At 41.3% G+C, this 17,400-nt stretch overlaps 1 protein-coding gene across 3 annotated transcripts; it reads left to right on the top strand.

The window, feature by feature from the left end:
- Window positions 1-3,312: 3,312 nt before the first annotated feature.
- On the top strand, window positions 3,313-9,573 carry gfi1b (growth factor independent 1B transcription repressor). Of its 3 annotated transcripts, none has more exons than XM_023795562.2 (7): window positions 3,313-3,453; window positions 4,231-4,367; window positions 4,949-5,137; window positions 5,232-5,461; window positions 6,431-6,568; window positions 7,216-7,381; window positions 8,204-9,569. In XM_023795562.2, exons 2-7 carry the CDS (start codon window positions 4,259-4,261, stop codon window positions 8,380-8,382), a joined length of 1,011 nt encoding a protein of 336 aa, XP_023651330.1. In that variant the 5' UTR covers window positions 3,313-3,453; window positions 4,231-4,258; the 3' UTR covers window positions 8,383-9,569. The 3 variants fall into 3 exon arrangements, with proteins under 3 accessions (XP_023651330.1, XP_023651331.1, XP_023651332.1); XM_023795563.2 differs by having other exon boundaries at window positions 3,327-3,453; window positions 4,252-4,367; window positions 8,204-9,571; XM_023795564.2 differs by lacking the exons at window positions 3,313-3,453; window positions 4,231-4,367 and adding an exon at window positions 4,396-4,645 and having other exon boundaries at window positions 8,204-9,573.
- Window positions 9,574-17,400: the final 7,827 nt, after the last annotated feature.

The raw sequence follows: 17,400 nt of genomic DNA, 5'->3' as shown, positions 1-17,400 counted from the left end.
AGAATTTCAACAAATGTCGGTCCCCCTGGGACTGTTATCAAATGTTGCAACAAAATGAATATTTCTTTGATGAGAACACGGAAGTAAGACTGCTTCTAAATAATACAACAACGTTAAACGTTAAATTTAGTTCTTAGTAGCATCTTCTGTCCTGGTAAAGAAGTACTTCCTAATTTGACCAAAAAACATAAGTACAGTATATGCGCCATTGTCCATTTGGAGTGGGAACTGAGATACATTTAAAAAATCAGTTTAATTGATATCAAAAGTAAATTACCTTTATATTTCTGTTAACAAGTCCTATTGTAATAAATGTAAAATTAAGAGCTTTATTTCAAATGTATTTGTATGTATTTAAATGTAAAATGCAAAGTTTGTCACTTACATTATCACATCATGAGGCACTTATTTGGTCAGAAATGTATTTATTTTCATTTTATATTTCAATGTATCTCTTTAATGGCATTTTCAAGTTAGATACTCTTAATAATGACAATATTTCATGAAAAATATTAAACACCTTATCATAACTGACCTGTAACACTAGTGACAGAATTTTTTTTACGAAAATTGCAAAATTATCATGCAAAATACTAACAAGGATCTCATTTCCATATTAATAAGATTTTTAGTTTTTCTTATCATTTACAACATTAATATTAATCACTGATGTCATAAGTATGTTTTCTTAATGGCAGTCCTTACACTGCATAACACCAGTCACATTAGTTAAGGGTTGAAACAAAATGTTCAAAATGAGAAGGATATGGTCTCATCTTGCCATTCTTTGAAACACTTCCTCTATATAATGTCTTGTAGTTTAATCGACCAAGAACTAGTATGTTACAATGTAATATGTGTCCAAATAACACCAATGACCAACAAAATGAATGTTTCTTTGATGAGAACACGGAAGTAAGACTGCTTCATAAATAATACAACTACGTTAAACATTAAATTTAGTTCTTAGTAGCATCTTAGTAGCTTTTTCTGTGAAAAAATGTATTTTTTTAAATAACATTTTTTTAATGTAGTGGAGTTTATATATATATATATTATATTAACTGTGTGAATGTACCTGCTGACTCCTGTAGCAGTGTGTAAAATCTTAAGCCTGCTTTTAAGCCCTGCAACCTCTGTGACATGGATTCTCACTCCGAATGGAGAACAGCCCATATCCAGGGCAGGATCCAGGCACAGGCAAAATTGGCAGCTGTGTTCGGCACAAGGGGGCCCAGACAAAGCCTGAAAATATATGTAATATACACATTGCTGGCTCTAACTACAGGCAGAATAGGCAGGGCACTGTACAGTTGCTTAGGACCCCAAAAATTACCTGCATTGCAGAATAAATTAAATTAAATGATTGTCAGTTCTTTTGGTAGGGGTAGATTTTATAGAGTCACAGATTTTGGCAGACAATGTGTCTGTACATGTTATGGAAAACAACACCACATCACAGTTAACTCTGAAGGACGGAAAGTTCCATTTTTTATTTGGTTATGTTGGTAATAAGGCAAGGCTAACTTTTAAAAAATCATCGGTTTTGCCTTCCATTTCTGAGACAGGCCTCCCAAATTCGCTCCCTGGTCAGGCATGCTCAAAAATCTGGCATTCTTTTAGAAATAATTGCTTTATTGCCCCCAGAAACTCAAAGATGTTTACATTCTCCAATATTTTTGTTTATCATGTAATCTTTAACTTGATTGTATATATCTCTGCCTTGTAATGGACTGGCATCCTATCCAGGGTGTACTCCAGTTTAGGTCACTGAGTGACCCGGGATGGATTCCATTCCACTCCATGACCCTCTTCAATAGGCTGGATTTAATAAAGTAGTGTAGGTAAATACTGCCGCCATCTGGCGAATTGCTCCCATTGACATATCATTAAAAATATTAAATTTAATTTGATGCCAATTCTGCACCAATGAAGAAAAGCATTGATGCAATGATTCTTTCTGACAGAAACCTTCTAATTTGACATTCTCAGTATCTGTAGGATACATTTTAATTCAATGCTATGGATACATTTTAATTCTAATTGCACAGAACTTTGTGTTTTGGTTCTACTGATACCAGTCAGGACAGAAGTTGTGGCTCCTGAATACACTGTTTTACACATTGGTTTTATTCTCCTGCCTCAATTTTTTCTTTGTTCACCACGCGCAAATACTTTATACAGTGACTTGCTTATTTGACACACTTACGCAAAGTGACCATCGTTTCTTATTCCAGCACTTTTGGGTCATCAATACCCATACACATTCCTAACCACTATTTGGTACGCCAGATATAAAAATTCTTCTTAATAGTCACTATGATAGACAAGACATTATATGAGAGTAACAAAGGTAGGTGAACCATGTCTTGTTTTCCCGCGATGCTGTCCAGGATACGACGAACACTACAATATCTTGGACATTACGTTCGGCAAATTACGCTGAATGCACTGAATTGTTAGACCACGAGGTGGCGCGTGGCATTAGCGGATAATGAAATTCATTCCTGACTTCTGTTACCAGTAGAATTGCTTCAGTTTTTTGTTATTGAAATGTGAAATAATTTTCAACTGTTAGAATAATCAGATTTTAAAGTTATTTCCCTTTGTTGGCAATATAATTGTTCAGTTTTGATGATCCGTCTCTCTGCGCCTCAGAAGTCCTCGTCTTCGTCACCAATAATATACAGTCATATGCGCCCAACAACTAGCACTACTCATATGGTGGGTGTATTTATTTTAATAGATCTATATAAAGATTGCACAGTTATAACAGAATAAGGGAGATGGAAATAAGTCAAATAAAAAATCCATTTGCATTGTGTGGCGGCATTGCTGCAAAGAAGCGAAGTGACCGTTATGACTTGTTTTGTATTCCTAAATAATTAAAAACAACTTTCTGGCACTCCAGAAACATTTAATGTCATACTTAACGATATGCATTGTTTTCTGCAATGTTATCTCACACTTTTTAAAAAATCCTTTGTTTTGTACTATGTCACATTTACATTAGTAAACAACTGATGACTTTGCATCTTTGAGTGCATAGGATAAACATTTTTTAATTACGTACGAGTGTATTTTTTGAACTGTTATTGCTAGAAAATCATACATACTGGGCTTCTTTGTTACAACAATATTGACTTATCCGGGGGTTACAATCTTAATATTACTTTTCGTGGAACTATCACAACGCACTCTTTTTATGTAGGCAAATTTTCACCTGTGTAATAGTCTTCTCATTGGTCGAAACCACAGTCAGATTCCACTACAAAATTATCAGATTGAAAATCAGGGAGGGGAGAGAAAGGACAAAAGTCGGCCGAGTTACATTTCTGGAGAATTTCGTAAGGGATTTAAAGACGAGTGAAAATTGTAGTGTACACTTTATTTCGTACAGGGATAAAAGGAAACGCCGAAGAAAATTAGGAAAAATAACATCACACATTTCGGGTAAGTGCTAAGGACAATCCGTGGTTCAATATATAATACAAGCAGGGTTTAAATGAGACACAAACTGCAAATTGAAATAACTGTAAATTATCACCGTTGTAAATTGTTTCCAACAGCCCTGTCATCATCATATAACGAATATAAAATAGTCCAACGGAAATTATCGAAGGTTTTCAGCGAAAAATATAATTACACCTGCTTTAATACATTGCTTAATAAATAAGCAATGCTACTCGTTTCAAAATAACAAACAATTAGTTAATGTTTATGGTGTATTAAATTCACAAAAGAAGCTTAAATAACAAGACCAAATGAATATTTATATACGGATGTTGAAAATGTATATTCATTTACTTACAAAAGATTTAATTACTGTATGTGGTTAACAGACGACGATGGTGTTATGTCGTAATTATGGTGAGGTTTACTGCATGCCAGTTTCTATATACTCTGGAAATACGTTACTATATATAATATACTATGCTATATGTAATATAGTATACTATTATACTATTTATAAAGTAAATGCATTTATTTGATATATGAATATAAGAAATCTTACAGTTATACAATTGAATGTATCACATATTTGCACAATTCACACGTATCGCTCAAAACAATTGGAATTTAAACAAGTTATTTGATCATGTAAGAATATGTATAAATACAGGATTTTTTTTTACCAATTGTCCGATACATTTTTTGCCATATGTCTAAACATGGGCCATCACAATATCAAAATCAAACTTTGTATCGCGACTCTTTGTGACATTGCAGTTTACTGAATTTCATCAAAAGTGTCACGATGCCTCGATCGTTCCTGGTGAAGAGCAAGAAATGCGCTTCGTATAACACACACAAGTTCGTCGAAGAAGCCGAACCAAGGGTATTTCCTGAAGTAATATATAAATCAAGTGAGTACCGCAGAGGCAACTTTTATATACCAGTTCTTCAAAGTGTGACGTTAGCTAGTAATTGAGACTCATTGGGTGTAATAGGTAGCGTGTTTTTCTGACCACGTCTGTTCTTATGAAAGATGATTAAATCAAACGTCTAAAGAATGGGGGAATATGCATATAACCGTAGCCTTTGGCCGATCGCTTAAACGTATTCCCAAATAAATATACAATGCTCCCAGATCGACGCACGGTAGAATCAGTAATATGTTGCGCATTGACCAGTACTACCCCAGGTAAGATACCAAAACTTTGTTGCTCGCGTTTTTATGAAGCGGCTTCATGGAAATGCCACGGCTAGGGACAGAGCTGGTGTCATGGCTATGCAAACGAGCCTTATTCAAATAGACAGCGTTCAATCCTATAATTCTTCAACATAACCCGCACCGGTGTCCAGGACATAGATTCCGCATGAATGCAGGAGCGGAACTAATTATAAAATATTACAGGAAAAAATGCAAATTCAATTTCAAAATGTTGAATATGGAATCACCCTAACGGATTTCTTTTGGCTGCGTTTTCTTTTTATGAACGGCAAGTTGAAGCAGCGGTGCCGCCATCGCCTGACGCCCCGGAGCACGCCTCTCCGCCGGAGCCTACACCTGAAGGCTCCCCTTCTCCGCCGGGCACCTATGTCAAGAGCGAGCGGGAGTCCGAGTGCTTAGTTCCCGCTCACCCAGAGCCAACTGCCGCCCCCATCTTATCCAGGCCGTCTTACTATGCCTCTGGTGAGACTTTTGTGCTCCAGAAAACATTTTTGCTGTCCTGAAATAATCACTTTAAAATAGAGGGGGCGACAACAGCTATTTTGTCTTTTTGCAGAGCCTCACATCCCTGAGTTTCCCCCTTATTACAAGCCCCCCTACAGCTGGGACCCCCTGTCCTCACCATATGACTTCCGCCAGATGGGGTTTCCTAACACCCTGTTGCAACACCCCAGCACCCTGTATGGTGCACACATCAAGCCCAGCCCAGAGCCCCCCCAGCCCCTGGACTGCAGCACCCACTACTCCCCAGCCTCCGACACCTACCACTGCATCACCTGCGACAAGGTGAGCCCGACGCTGCCCACCTTTCCGCATAAATGTTCAGCCAATTAAATCCTAAAATGGATCTTCTCTGAAGGACCCTAAACCAATAGCGGAGCTAGAAATCATAGCGTGGGTGGGCAGGCAGAAATCAGGTGGGCCAGTCCCATAACGATTCACTCAGCAACAAAATCACACTACGTAATCAAGCGCATTTTTTCATCAGATTTTAAATGATCTGCAGCATTACTTAGAGCAAATGAACAAAGTCAAAGGAAAGTCTGTTTGCCTCTGAACAACACTTTTCCTCTGATTGATCTAACCATGCACACACATACCTGTTACACACCATCGTTTTATTGTACTGTATCGCTCGCTGTCAATGCTGAATGAGCACCGTCATAAACTTCCCATTGCATGTTGATAAGCCATAATTGAAAATTCATACCGATTATCTTAACAACTAAGCTTTGATAATTAGCTAACAATTGTTACTGAGAGACACGGATGCAGCGCAGTCCAGCCTAGAGACATGATGATAGGCCTCTGTTCCCTTGGACAGTGCTGCCAGGAGACATGATGGCAGGCCTTTGTTCCCTTGGACAGTGCTGCTTGAAGATGTGATGGTAGGCCTCTGTTCCCTTGGACAGTGCTGCCTGGAGACATGATGGCAGTACTTTGTTCCCTTGGACAGTGCTGCTTGGAGATGTGATGGCAGGCCTCTGTTCCCTTGGACAGTGCTGCCTGGAGACATGATGGCAGGCCTCTGTTCCTTTGGACAGTGCTGCTTGGAGATGTGATGGCAGGCCTCTGTTCCTTTGGACAGTGCTGCCTGGAGACATGATGGCAGGCCTCTGTTCCCTTGGACAGTGCTGCTTGGAGATGTGATGGCAGGCCTCTGTTCCCTTGGACAGTGCTGTTTGGAGACATGATGCTCTATCGCCTTGGATAGTGTTACCTGGAGACTTGATGCTCTGTCCCCTTGCATGCTAGGTGTTCTCCACACCCCACGGACTGGAGGTGCACGTCCGCCGCTCCCACAGTGGCACCAGGCCCTACGGATGCAGCATTTGTCGCAAGGCCTTTGGTCATGCGGTCAGCCTGGAGCAGCACATGAATGTCCACTCCCAGGTAAGCACCACATGCCACCCCATCTCTCTCATGTCTATTGAAACAAACATGTAGAACGTGATATTTTTCAGATATCATACTTTGCATGCAATAAATCTACTGCACAATTTGCAGAATGAATTACACTCAGAAATCCAACCAAGTTTCTAGTGTAAGGCGACACTTATGGTCATCATACACTGTCAGAAAAAACAATTTCTCAATTTGTACCTTTTCTTCTCACTGGGGCTGTACTCTCAAGGGTCTAATAATTGTACCTTAGCTGTAGGTAATTGTACCTTTTAGTCAACATTAAGGTACAGAAATGGACTCTGAGGAACATCCCCAAGGTACAAACAACATAAATGTACCCCAATGGCACAAAAAAATGTTCTTCCTAAGCCATTTCTGTATCTTGAAAGGCAAACCTCCAGTGACAATAAAATGTAGAAATTGCTACTCTTTTTTATGACAGTGTAAAATAAGAGGAAGATGACGTTCAGTCTTCAGTGACCCCTCATCCAGAATCATCTGAGTCTTCTGTGATTGGGTGTTGTAACCCCAACGTTGAGCAGAATCTAAGAAAGCTCTTGTTTGGGTGGTGGTGGGTTGGGGGTGGGGGGTGGTTGCTGCAGAAGTCAGTAAGGTACGTTTCTCTGCCTCCTAAGGAGAGAAGCTTCGAGTGCAAGATGTGTGGGAAGACATTCAAGCGCTCCTCCACTCTCTCCACCCACCTGCTGATCCATTCGGACACGCGGCCCTACCCCTGCCAGTACTGCGGCAAGAGGTTCCACCAGAAGTCTGACATGAAGAAACACACCTACATCCACACAGGTGAGGCCTCACTGCTGAGGGAAGGGGGCTGGATTTTCCCATTAGGGAAAAGTGAGAAGAGCCTCAAATGTATTAGGATATAGGATGAGAAATATGACAAGACCTCGCAGTATTTATCTGTACAACTACTGTGCAAAAGTCTTAGGCAGTCAAAGAAAATGTTTACGGCTATTTATCTTGGTAGAACGTGCATATTTGCTCAGGAAAAAAAAAAACAATTTAACATAATAACCTATGCAAATTAATAGTAACCCAATAAATATGAACATGAATTTCATCAGTTCTCCAAAGAGTTACTGATATCTTGGTGGATGGCTGTTTAGGGGCACCCCAGCCATTCTAGGTGTTTGTTAAATTCCTCCACCAGCTCAATTAATTAATTAATTAATCAATCAATTAATTAATTAATTAATTAGATTTACTTAATAACTCAATGGGGTATTGATTAGCCAAACAAGGTGGGGTAGTGGTTGGGTAAAAAAAAACATGGGTGTATTTGACAGTTGCTGCAAATATTGTGCTTTTTTAGGAGCAGTTTTGAAATGCCTAAGCTGACACACTTTGACAGACATAATGCCATAGTTTTACACCAATATGAAGATCATTTACACATCATTTTCTGTGACTGTCTAAGACTTTTGCACTGTGCTGTATATGGTGAGATGGAACGGTGTAACTGTGTTGGACTAAATTTTCTAGACAGAAGTTCATTCACGTAACATGTGTGTCCATAAAGTAAAATTATTTCGAAATTAAGGGAAATCCGCCATTTTCATCTAAGGTGACTTTGACTCAAATCACGTTTATCTGAATGTTTTGCAGGAGAGAAGCCCCACAAATGCCAGGTGTGTGGCAAGGCCTTCAGCCAGAGTTCCAACCTCATAACGCACAGCCGTAAGCACACGGGTTTCAAGCCCTTTGGCTGCGAGATCTGTGCCAAGGGTTTCCAATGCAAGGTGGACCTGAGACGGCACCACGAGAGCCAGCATGGGCTCAAGTAGGGTGGGGATTCTGGATCGTGCAGCTGGTGCAAGAGAGAGGTCGAGGGAGAGCGAGAGAGAGAGAGAGAGAGAGAGAAATCGATGGACATCCACCCAGTCTGTCATCCGAAGTATCCCCCTTCTACGTGACCCCTTCAAAAGTGCAGCCCTCTCAGAGGTAAACAAGACTTTGTGGTTCCGGGCACAGCATGGACACAAGCTGGACGTCGCTGAACAGGAAGTGCGCAGAATCAGTCTCGCGGCATCGGCGTGTGTGCACGCGTATGTGCACGTGACCACACTCAGTGGGGATGAAACCGATTATTCGCTTCTGCTGAATGTGATAAGACCAGCGCTCTCCAGCAACACTGCGGGCAAATGTGAGGAAAGGGCACTGAACTATCACAAGTACTGACAGCAGTGTCTGATTAGTTGACAAAGACCTACAAAATGGTGAAGACATTTTCTTAACATGTGTTTTCTCTTTTTCTTGAGCAATGATTATGGATCTTGAATACTGGTAGATCTTTTGGCTGAAGGTACAAACCAAAGGTCTATTGATTTAAATACTAGCAGGGCAACTTAAACTGGGTGCTTAGCATGAACTGCAAAATATATTAACAACTGTATAAATATGTGAAGAAAACAAAGGTTGCTTTTGGATTTAAAAAAAAAACCTTTGCTAAGCAAATATGTAATGTTAGGGCTAGCGTGAATCGGATTGTAATTCTGACAACCATAGCAAACGTGTTTCCCTGTGAAGACCACAAATGTAGCTACCGCCCTATGCGTCTAAAGGAAGACAAATAAGTGATGCAATAATGATATTTTCAACTCAATAAGAAGTATTTTTCCATTTTTTGCATCTTTTAGGACATGTATTGTGATACGGGTTTCCTGGGGGGTGGGGGGTGGGTGTAACATTCCGGGTAGTTGCATATGTAAGAAAAAGCATTTTATAGACTAACAAGTTGTATTATTTATATTAAAAAAGTGAAGCATTGTTCTGTGACGTCTGAATAAATATATCCTTTAGGAATAAAAAGCACATTTTTAAATTACACGGAGATTTTTGGGCTGCTTGAAGACGGAGAGATCAAACTTCATCTTTAATCTTAACGCACTTCAACTGAATTTCCAAAAATTGGTCTTGCAGAAACACCAACTGGCAATACAATGAAATATGTGTGAGATACAGTAGCAGAAAGGCGCGACAGAGCAAACAGGTCGCTTCTTCCCCCCTTGATGTTTGCTTTTGGACCGCTTCTGCATCCTTGAGGAGCCGGATAGACAGATCGTCACCTCGACTCCGCCGGCGGCTGACAGAAATCTCTGGCGTTAACAGATAGTGGCGGAGCACAGCTTCTTTCAAATGTGTACCTGGAACTCCATGCAAATCTCCTTTCAAGCGGGTTCGCAAACAGAGGCAGAAACGCACAGTGGGGCTACCGTTCTGCCGTGGTATGTTCTCCATGGAGGGATCATGGCGTGTTTCTTTTATTTTACTTTATTTGGTTCGGGCTCCCCTTCTTATCCCCTGGATCGCAGCCCCGCCTAATGGAGGATTATTCCGACTTCTGACAACCGCCCAGGTGTTACCTTCCAATAACAGCCAGGGACCCAAAATGATTTTTTTTATATGTTAAGAACAGCTTTTCCTTTCTTTTTCTTTTAACTTGATGTATTTATAAATACGTCTACAGAATGCTTCCGAACAGCCTTATGTAAACATTTCAGTAGCCAATGCCACATAAAATTAATCCGGGTTAAACTTAATGACTATTTCTGTAGTTTATGATTAATCAGCACCTGCTACGCTGTCAAAATATAGTGCATTCCTAAATCCTTCTCCAAGCAGCATAAGAGAACGTGCTCTACAGTGCTGTCTGAGCTTGATGTACTTGTAAAGTATATCGCTGTTCGCCGGCTCCCCGCGGACCATCTTTAACAAACAAATTCTCAGCCACTTCCCAAGAAAGCAGCGTAGCATGACGCGCCGGCCGAGCGGTTAAAGGCGGATGCGGTCACTCCATATACCCAAAAAAGCGCGTGGCTCCAGCGGCAGGATGACAGCACGTGCCATTCGTGTCAGTATTTAGAAATAATTTTTTGATATGCGCTTACCTCATAAATCGTAGAATCGGGTAGGTGTGACGGCACACGGCTACCAATTAACACCTATAGCCTAAATTATCTAGTTAACTAATAACTGTCTACACGCGCTTCTTCCATCCCGCGGACCTTTTCTGGTAGACCCCCAACATCACCACCCTCCTAACAACATGTTAGTCCAAGGCAAACATCTGCAAGATCCACAGCACCGAATACACCAGAAGTAAATGTATGTATTTTTCATTATGTATGTCCAAATTCCACTGGATTGCAATCGTAGCAGTGTCCCAGGATTATCTTAACATTTCTGTTAATACTTCGGGGGTTATAGTCTGGTTTGCATATTAACACCCCAAGGGAGACTGAGCAGAGTACAGCTTTCAAAAAACGGCTGTATGGCCCACAGCTTGGGAAATGGATGAAATGGTCAAGCTAAAATTGATAAACAATTAAATAACTAAATACCTCACCATGTGACAGACTACACTATGGTGCCAGAAACACGAGGAGAAAAAAAATCAGTGTCCTTGTACAAGGAACAGGAGAAAAGCCAGTCTGCCCACTGTCTGTTGGTAAACAAATCTCTACCAGCTATGCAAATGACTGCTTACATTTCACTGGAAGCCGGGCCTGGCCCGGTACAGTTAGCTCTGCATCCTGGTGTCGCAGCATGAAGCAAATCAAAATCACACACATCTCGTCCGTCTGTCAACAGGCTGTCAGGGCCGAGGAGAGCGATGACTCCGCAAACAGGACCTGAGCACATGCAAGGCGGAGACAGCTACTGGGGGGGGGGGGGCAGGTTCCTCAAGGCCCCCCAGGATCCAAGCAAACAGTGCTACTTCTGCTTTCCAGTCAGGTGTATAAATGTCTCCTTGAAGCTTGGACATCCTGTCACGGATATTTCCTTAGCTTTTTAACGCCATTTCTTACCTGTCGTACCACATATTTCCCACATTCCCAACCTGTTTAAGAATACATTTAAATCACATGTTGTGCCTGTGATCAGGAATGTCGCTGCTAGAAATCCCAGGATTGGCAGAATAATTTCACCATTGGGCGCCTGAGCAAGACCCCAAAGCCCCAGCTGTTCCCGGACTGGCTGACCCCACTTTCTACTGTTGTAGTGTGGCTTTGGATAAAAATCTGTGGTAAATAAATATAATATAATATATGAAAAGTAATGGACCTGGGGAGAAGCAAAATCCATCAGAGAGTAGTTCTGCAGGACTGCCCCTACGCAGACTGATGTCCTGGTCATGTTTCCTTAGAGTAACGGTTACTTTACTGTATACCGAGAAATCCCAGAATGAGTCTATCATAGTTTTTCTCTGCCCCTAGCTGTTAGCTAAGTGATATTAATATTAACTTAGCCACTCCTTTCTCCGCCTCATGGTCCGAGAAGCATGAGAATTGATAACGATGAGATGTTACGCTCTATACCAGCCCAACAAGTTATAACAACTAACGTTTCATTGACTCTACAGTTTGGCCTACCTCTTATAATGTAACTGATACTGTACTTCAGAATTTTACCTAGAACATTGCATGAAATGTACATTAAATATGAATACAACTCACTATTTAAAATTTGGCTTTGATAAGGCGAATGCAAAATGAAAGAAGACGACTGCTGTCACGGTGTCAATCTGGAGTTTAGAATCGCCATTTCTTACGCTGTTTGCGTAGCCACGCCATTTATTTGCGCAGCAGACACGTTTATTTACGACGGGTCCCATCGGGCATTACTGAAAGGTACATTTCTTAAGTGTCCAGTAATTTAAGGCTAATTTTGAGCACTCTGAAGTAGACTAGATCTAGCACGACGTAACAGTCTTTAATTTTTGAGAAAGTAACGCCGCTGCTTTTAATAAAACTACAGTGCCGCCTGCGACGTACGACACACGAAATGCAATCGAGAAATGACGAAGTAGAAACACTACAATGAGGAAATAAAATGCCGTGAAATTATAAAATAATATGTAGAATAACATGGCGGAAATGCATTTGTGAATTAAGTCCCTGATTCAGCATGAAATTAGTGTATAACCGTGTTGTGTTGTGCAGAACCCCGCCCACAGTCTCTCATACCTCTGTTGACTGCTGATACTATCAGACACCAGAAAGAAGCACTGCGCAACAACATTAACCGAAGACGGCAAAATCTGTTACATGCATGTCCTGATCCCACACCATTCCAGAACCAAAATTAATCTTAGCCAAGGAGGTAAACTGTCATTGCAGGCCAGGGAGAGGACAGGGAGAAATTTGCCTTGCAAATGAGCTGTATGCAAAACATTCCCACTCTGTGCCCCAGAGGAACCAGTGAGAAGAAAATATGTTGAAGAGTAGATGAATTGTATCTTCAAAATCCCGCAGATTAGTTTTATAGTGTACGTAAGTATAAGATGGATGTCCCACCACCACTAAAACTCTCAAACAAGCAGAGATAAACTGGAGGGTGTATTGGGAACACAGATACCTAAAATCACCTGATCTGAAACGCTAAAAACCTCACATTACAAATTAGACCAGGACTATAATAATTGAAACTATAATCGTCCCATTTTCTTTATTGTTTTACCTCCCTGCCTTGTATCAATAGATTTTCAAAAAAACATAACAACAATAATTCTGTGTCAGTGGGGCCCAGTTACCTGGCTGCTCTGTGTTTTGGCTGTCCTGCTCCACTGAACCTGAGCACAGACATCATTAACTCAGACATGCTACTTCCCTGGCGTTTGACATTTAACATTCCTGGAGCCGTAACTCAGAGTGGATCAAGACAGTTGGCAAAAAGATAAACAACTGCATTCATGGCACACTTCTGGGGTGAGCACTCAGCACAGTAGTCATCCACGTGGCAAAGAAGTACGGCTCTGCACATATTTCACCATGAAGTTGTGTTAATGACAGTAATAAGGCTACTGGCAAGTCGTAAAGGCCTATAGAAAAGTCAATCAGGAAGCTTCCCCATAATTGTGAGACGCAGAAGGTATCAGACGTTCCCACTATTGGCACAGAAAAATTTATGTGGGAGAAACGTCACACAGTCCAGGGGTAGGGGAGGTGTAAAAGATATGTCCCAGTCACGATATAAAGTATTTGGGTTTTATTAAACTTTTCATGTTCAAGCTGCTCCCGAAAGCTGGTTTGGAAAATCAGAGCTTTGCTTTATATTATTAAACAGTACAAGTATATACTATATACCATATAATCAGTATATATAATCCCTGTATATGTGTGTATATATATATATATATATATATATATATATATATATATATGTATACATATATATATTCAGCCGTTGTTCATCCTTATACCTAGCATTGTGTATATGTTTTTTTTCTTTATATTTCTACTTATATATTTATACAGTTTTAGAAATTGTTTTCTATTGTTTTTATTGTCTATATTGTTCCTATATTGTTATTTTTGCTGATCCTATGGATCCTGTTATACTGTCTTTTTTATTATTGCGGCTGTTTCTAAGGAATTTCCCCATTGTGGGATTAATAAAGTCAATCTAATCTATTCTAATATCAAAATAAAAATGCTACAGCAACAACCTAATCACAGGGACAAAATATTTATTTACAGCAAGCACTAAAATCTTCCAGGTTTGGATAAATTCATTTTGAATTATATTCTGCATGAGGAGAACTGCAAAATAAACACATGCGTGTGTGTGTGTATATATATATATATATATATATATATATATATAAATTACTTTGATTGACAGAGATATTTGTTTGCAATGTTAGGCAAGTTTTTTTTTCTAATCTGGTGGAGATGTATGTCAAAGACATGTTCGCAATCACAGTGCGACCAAAAACACATACAGTAAGCAAGAAACTGCAAAAATCATCGGCAACAGCAATGGCTCAGGCAAGGGATCCTGCGATGAGATCACATGTAAGTGTGGCGGCAGGTTGATACCGACTGACTGGCAGTTACTGGGTGGGGGGGGGGGCTGCTCTGGGAGCTGGAGTTGTGGCAACGGTGGCCATCTTGAACATTGCTTTGCTGTCACCAAATATGGCGTTGCCTAAGTGACTGCTGGCCAGTCACCCGGTAGGCTTAGGGTTATGACTGTTGGGTAGTGTGAGAGACGGGAGGGAGAGGAGCGTAACGGCGATGGCTGAGAATGGGTCAGAAGTCGGGGTCGTCATAGTGAAATCTGGGGGCCTAGCAGGCTACTGGGCCAGACCAGGTTGTGCTTAGCATAGAGATAGTGCTTATCAGGCCGGGCCTGACAGTAACGGTCAGAACACATGTGTGGGGCGGAGCTGCTATTGGGACACACAGATAGCAGAGAACTGGGGCCTAATCAGAGAGGTGCAGGAGTCCAAAACACGCACGGTCCAAGAGAAAGTCCTCACTTCCGGGGCCAGATCCAAACAGCACGACAGATTGTCACTCGCAGGCTAAAACCACGGAGCGCCGTCTCCCACAAAGCACAGAGCTTCATACCGGCACAGAGGAAGCACTGCCCGCTTATCTGGCCCTTTCTGAAGACTGTAGCTATTAGAAGTTCCGTCATGCACCAAAAATAAATGCTCAGCATAAAAAAAAGTGGATTCTTTTCCTCTTTGAGCCACACGCCAAGGACCCACTGACAAAAGAAGCTGTCAAGCAGACAACTGTGTCAGGAGACATGACAAAGCCAGATAAAGCAGCCTTGCTGAGACCAGCAACACATAGCCATGATCCAGTTTGCTCTCATAATATTCATGGAGAGGATCCCTCACTAACATCTGAAATTAAAGTTGTATCCTCACCCTGGTCCACATCAAATAAGCAGTCACTGAATATGGACAGATGGTTATGTGATGTAACATCTTTCTCAACGTGAGATTAGACACGAGTCATCACCTTTATAATAGTCTGTAAATCTAATTGGTTTACACAGAGTGAATGTTAATACATACTATGGTTTACGTAGCGTAAATAAGCATGCAGAAAGGCTGCGAATCTGATGAACTACACCAGCTACATAAATATCTGCTGGGGTGATGTGATGATGCAGTGGTTAGCACTGCTGCCTTATGCTTCTGGGAGCTGTGTTCAAGTCTCTGCCATGGATCCATGTGTGTGCAGTTTGCATGTTCTCCTTCTGTCACTGTGGGGTTCCCACTGGATAACCAAGGTTCCCCCTACAGTTGAAAAGCATGCTGAAATTAATTAGGTTTGCATATGAGTGTGCCCTGTGATGGGTTGGTGTCCCATCCTGGGTTTTTCCCTGCTTTGTGCCCATAGGCTCTGGACCCCCTCTGACCTTGCATACGACAAGCAGCTACAGGTACTGATGGATAAATATCCGCCATATTAACTAGAATTACATATAAGATGATTTCCTTTGTTCTGTGCATTGAGGTGCTCCTGATTATTCCGAGTGCTTAACATGAGATATCAGCGATTCTGTTGCTGACATGTCTGGATGTAGTCTTGGAGACTGTAGGTGCCTTGCTAAGCTCATGTTGCGGAGCTGGGTATACCGTCAAACTAATAATGAACAAAACTTACAACACCACTTTGCTTACTTGGCTAGCCTCCTATTACAGTGATGAGTCGCGAAATGAATCATCATGCATGGCTGAAGTTACCACTCTGTGAGAGGTACTTCAGTGGGTGGGGTGGGGGGGGGGGGGCTGTGTGGCTCCTCACATGACCAGATAGACTAATCAGCATGCGACTTAATTTTCTTCAGACGCCCATGCCAGATCTGTAGCATTTGCTTCTTGTTTAACTTCTGGCTGACTTCAATCAAAACTGCAAATACTCATTATGTAATTTTAGCAGGATTGCATGGCTAGATCGTGTGTGGCATCATGTTAAGTTCAGTGCCTTATAAGAAAGGCCATTTGCGCCTTCTCACTGGAAGCTCCTCAATGACACATAGGATGACACCAAACGAAAACTATCACCAAGGTTGAAGTAGCTTGTACTGATGACTCCCTTTGTAAATAACAGCCTCTTGTCCTTCTGTTTGTTGTGACTTTGTCCTACAGGTAAAGCTGGGAGGGAATCTTGGCCCCCACCCAATGTTCTCATGCCAATACCACCTACTGTAAGAGCCTCTCTCTGTGACCCCCCCCCCCCCCCCCCAGCACAAATTAGAGCCAGATGATGTGAGTACTGGAGGATGTAATCATAATATTTAATGTAAATATTTAATATTTTTCATTTGCTGGATCTTTAATTTGGAAAGTGTTCTGATTCTTCTGTTACTGAAAAGCAAATCTTATAGAGAGTCATCTAGCAAGAAAGCATACGGATAACCAATGAACACATGAAGTATTAGCCCTGCACAGCTTTCCACCAAAAAGGAAAGAGCATCGTAAACCGTGCTGGATACTCACCTGAAAAATTCACATCATTGTAGGCGACAACAAAATGCTGTTAAAAAGCATTTAAGCATCACAAAAAAGTAATCAGACTTTCATGTGGATAAAGCTGAATCTTCTCTGTATTTATAATGTTGCAGCTTGCGGAGGAGGAAAGTTCAGTTTCTGAAAGTAAAAATCCAGACCAAGATTTTGTTTCAACCAACCAGTTCAGTATAAAGAGTCACAATCAGAATATTCAAGTAGTTGGTCGAAACAAAATCTTGGTCTGGATTTTTACTTTCCGGACCTGAACTTTCCACCTCTGGCTTGCATATAATGCACCCTGGGATATGGGGGCACCCCTGTTTGCTTAGGCTGTGGCTCAGCCAGGCCTAGTGAGGGCGTAATCCCTGTTTGAATGGTGGGGGCTTAGGGTATGCCAGGGTGAAACCCCCCCCCCCCCCCAAGCTCTCTGTCATGGTTAACGAGGTCAGAGAGTGACAACACGATAGCACCACAGTCTATGGGGGCGGGGGGTGGAGGGCTTCACAGCAGCAGGAGGCAGGTGTCAGAGTCAATTCTTCGGACCCCA

Source organism: Paramormyrops kingsleyae, chromosome 7 (genome assembly GCF_048594095.1).
Source record: "Paramormyrops kingsleyae isolate MSU_618 chromosome 7, PKINGS_0.4, whole genome shotgun sequence".
In the NCBI taxonomy this organism is placed as follows: Eukaryota; Metazoa; Chordata; class Actinopteri; order Osteoglossiformes; family Mormyridae; genus Paramormyrops; species Paramormyrops kingsleyae.
The sequence above is the reverse complement of the archived record's forward strand: the minus strand, read 5'-3'. Positions and strand labels throughout refer to the sequence as shown.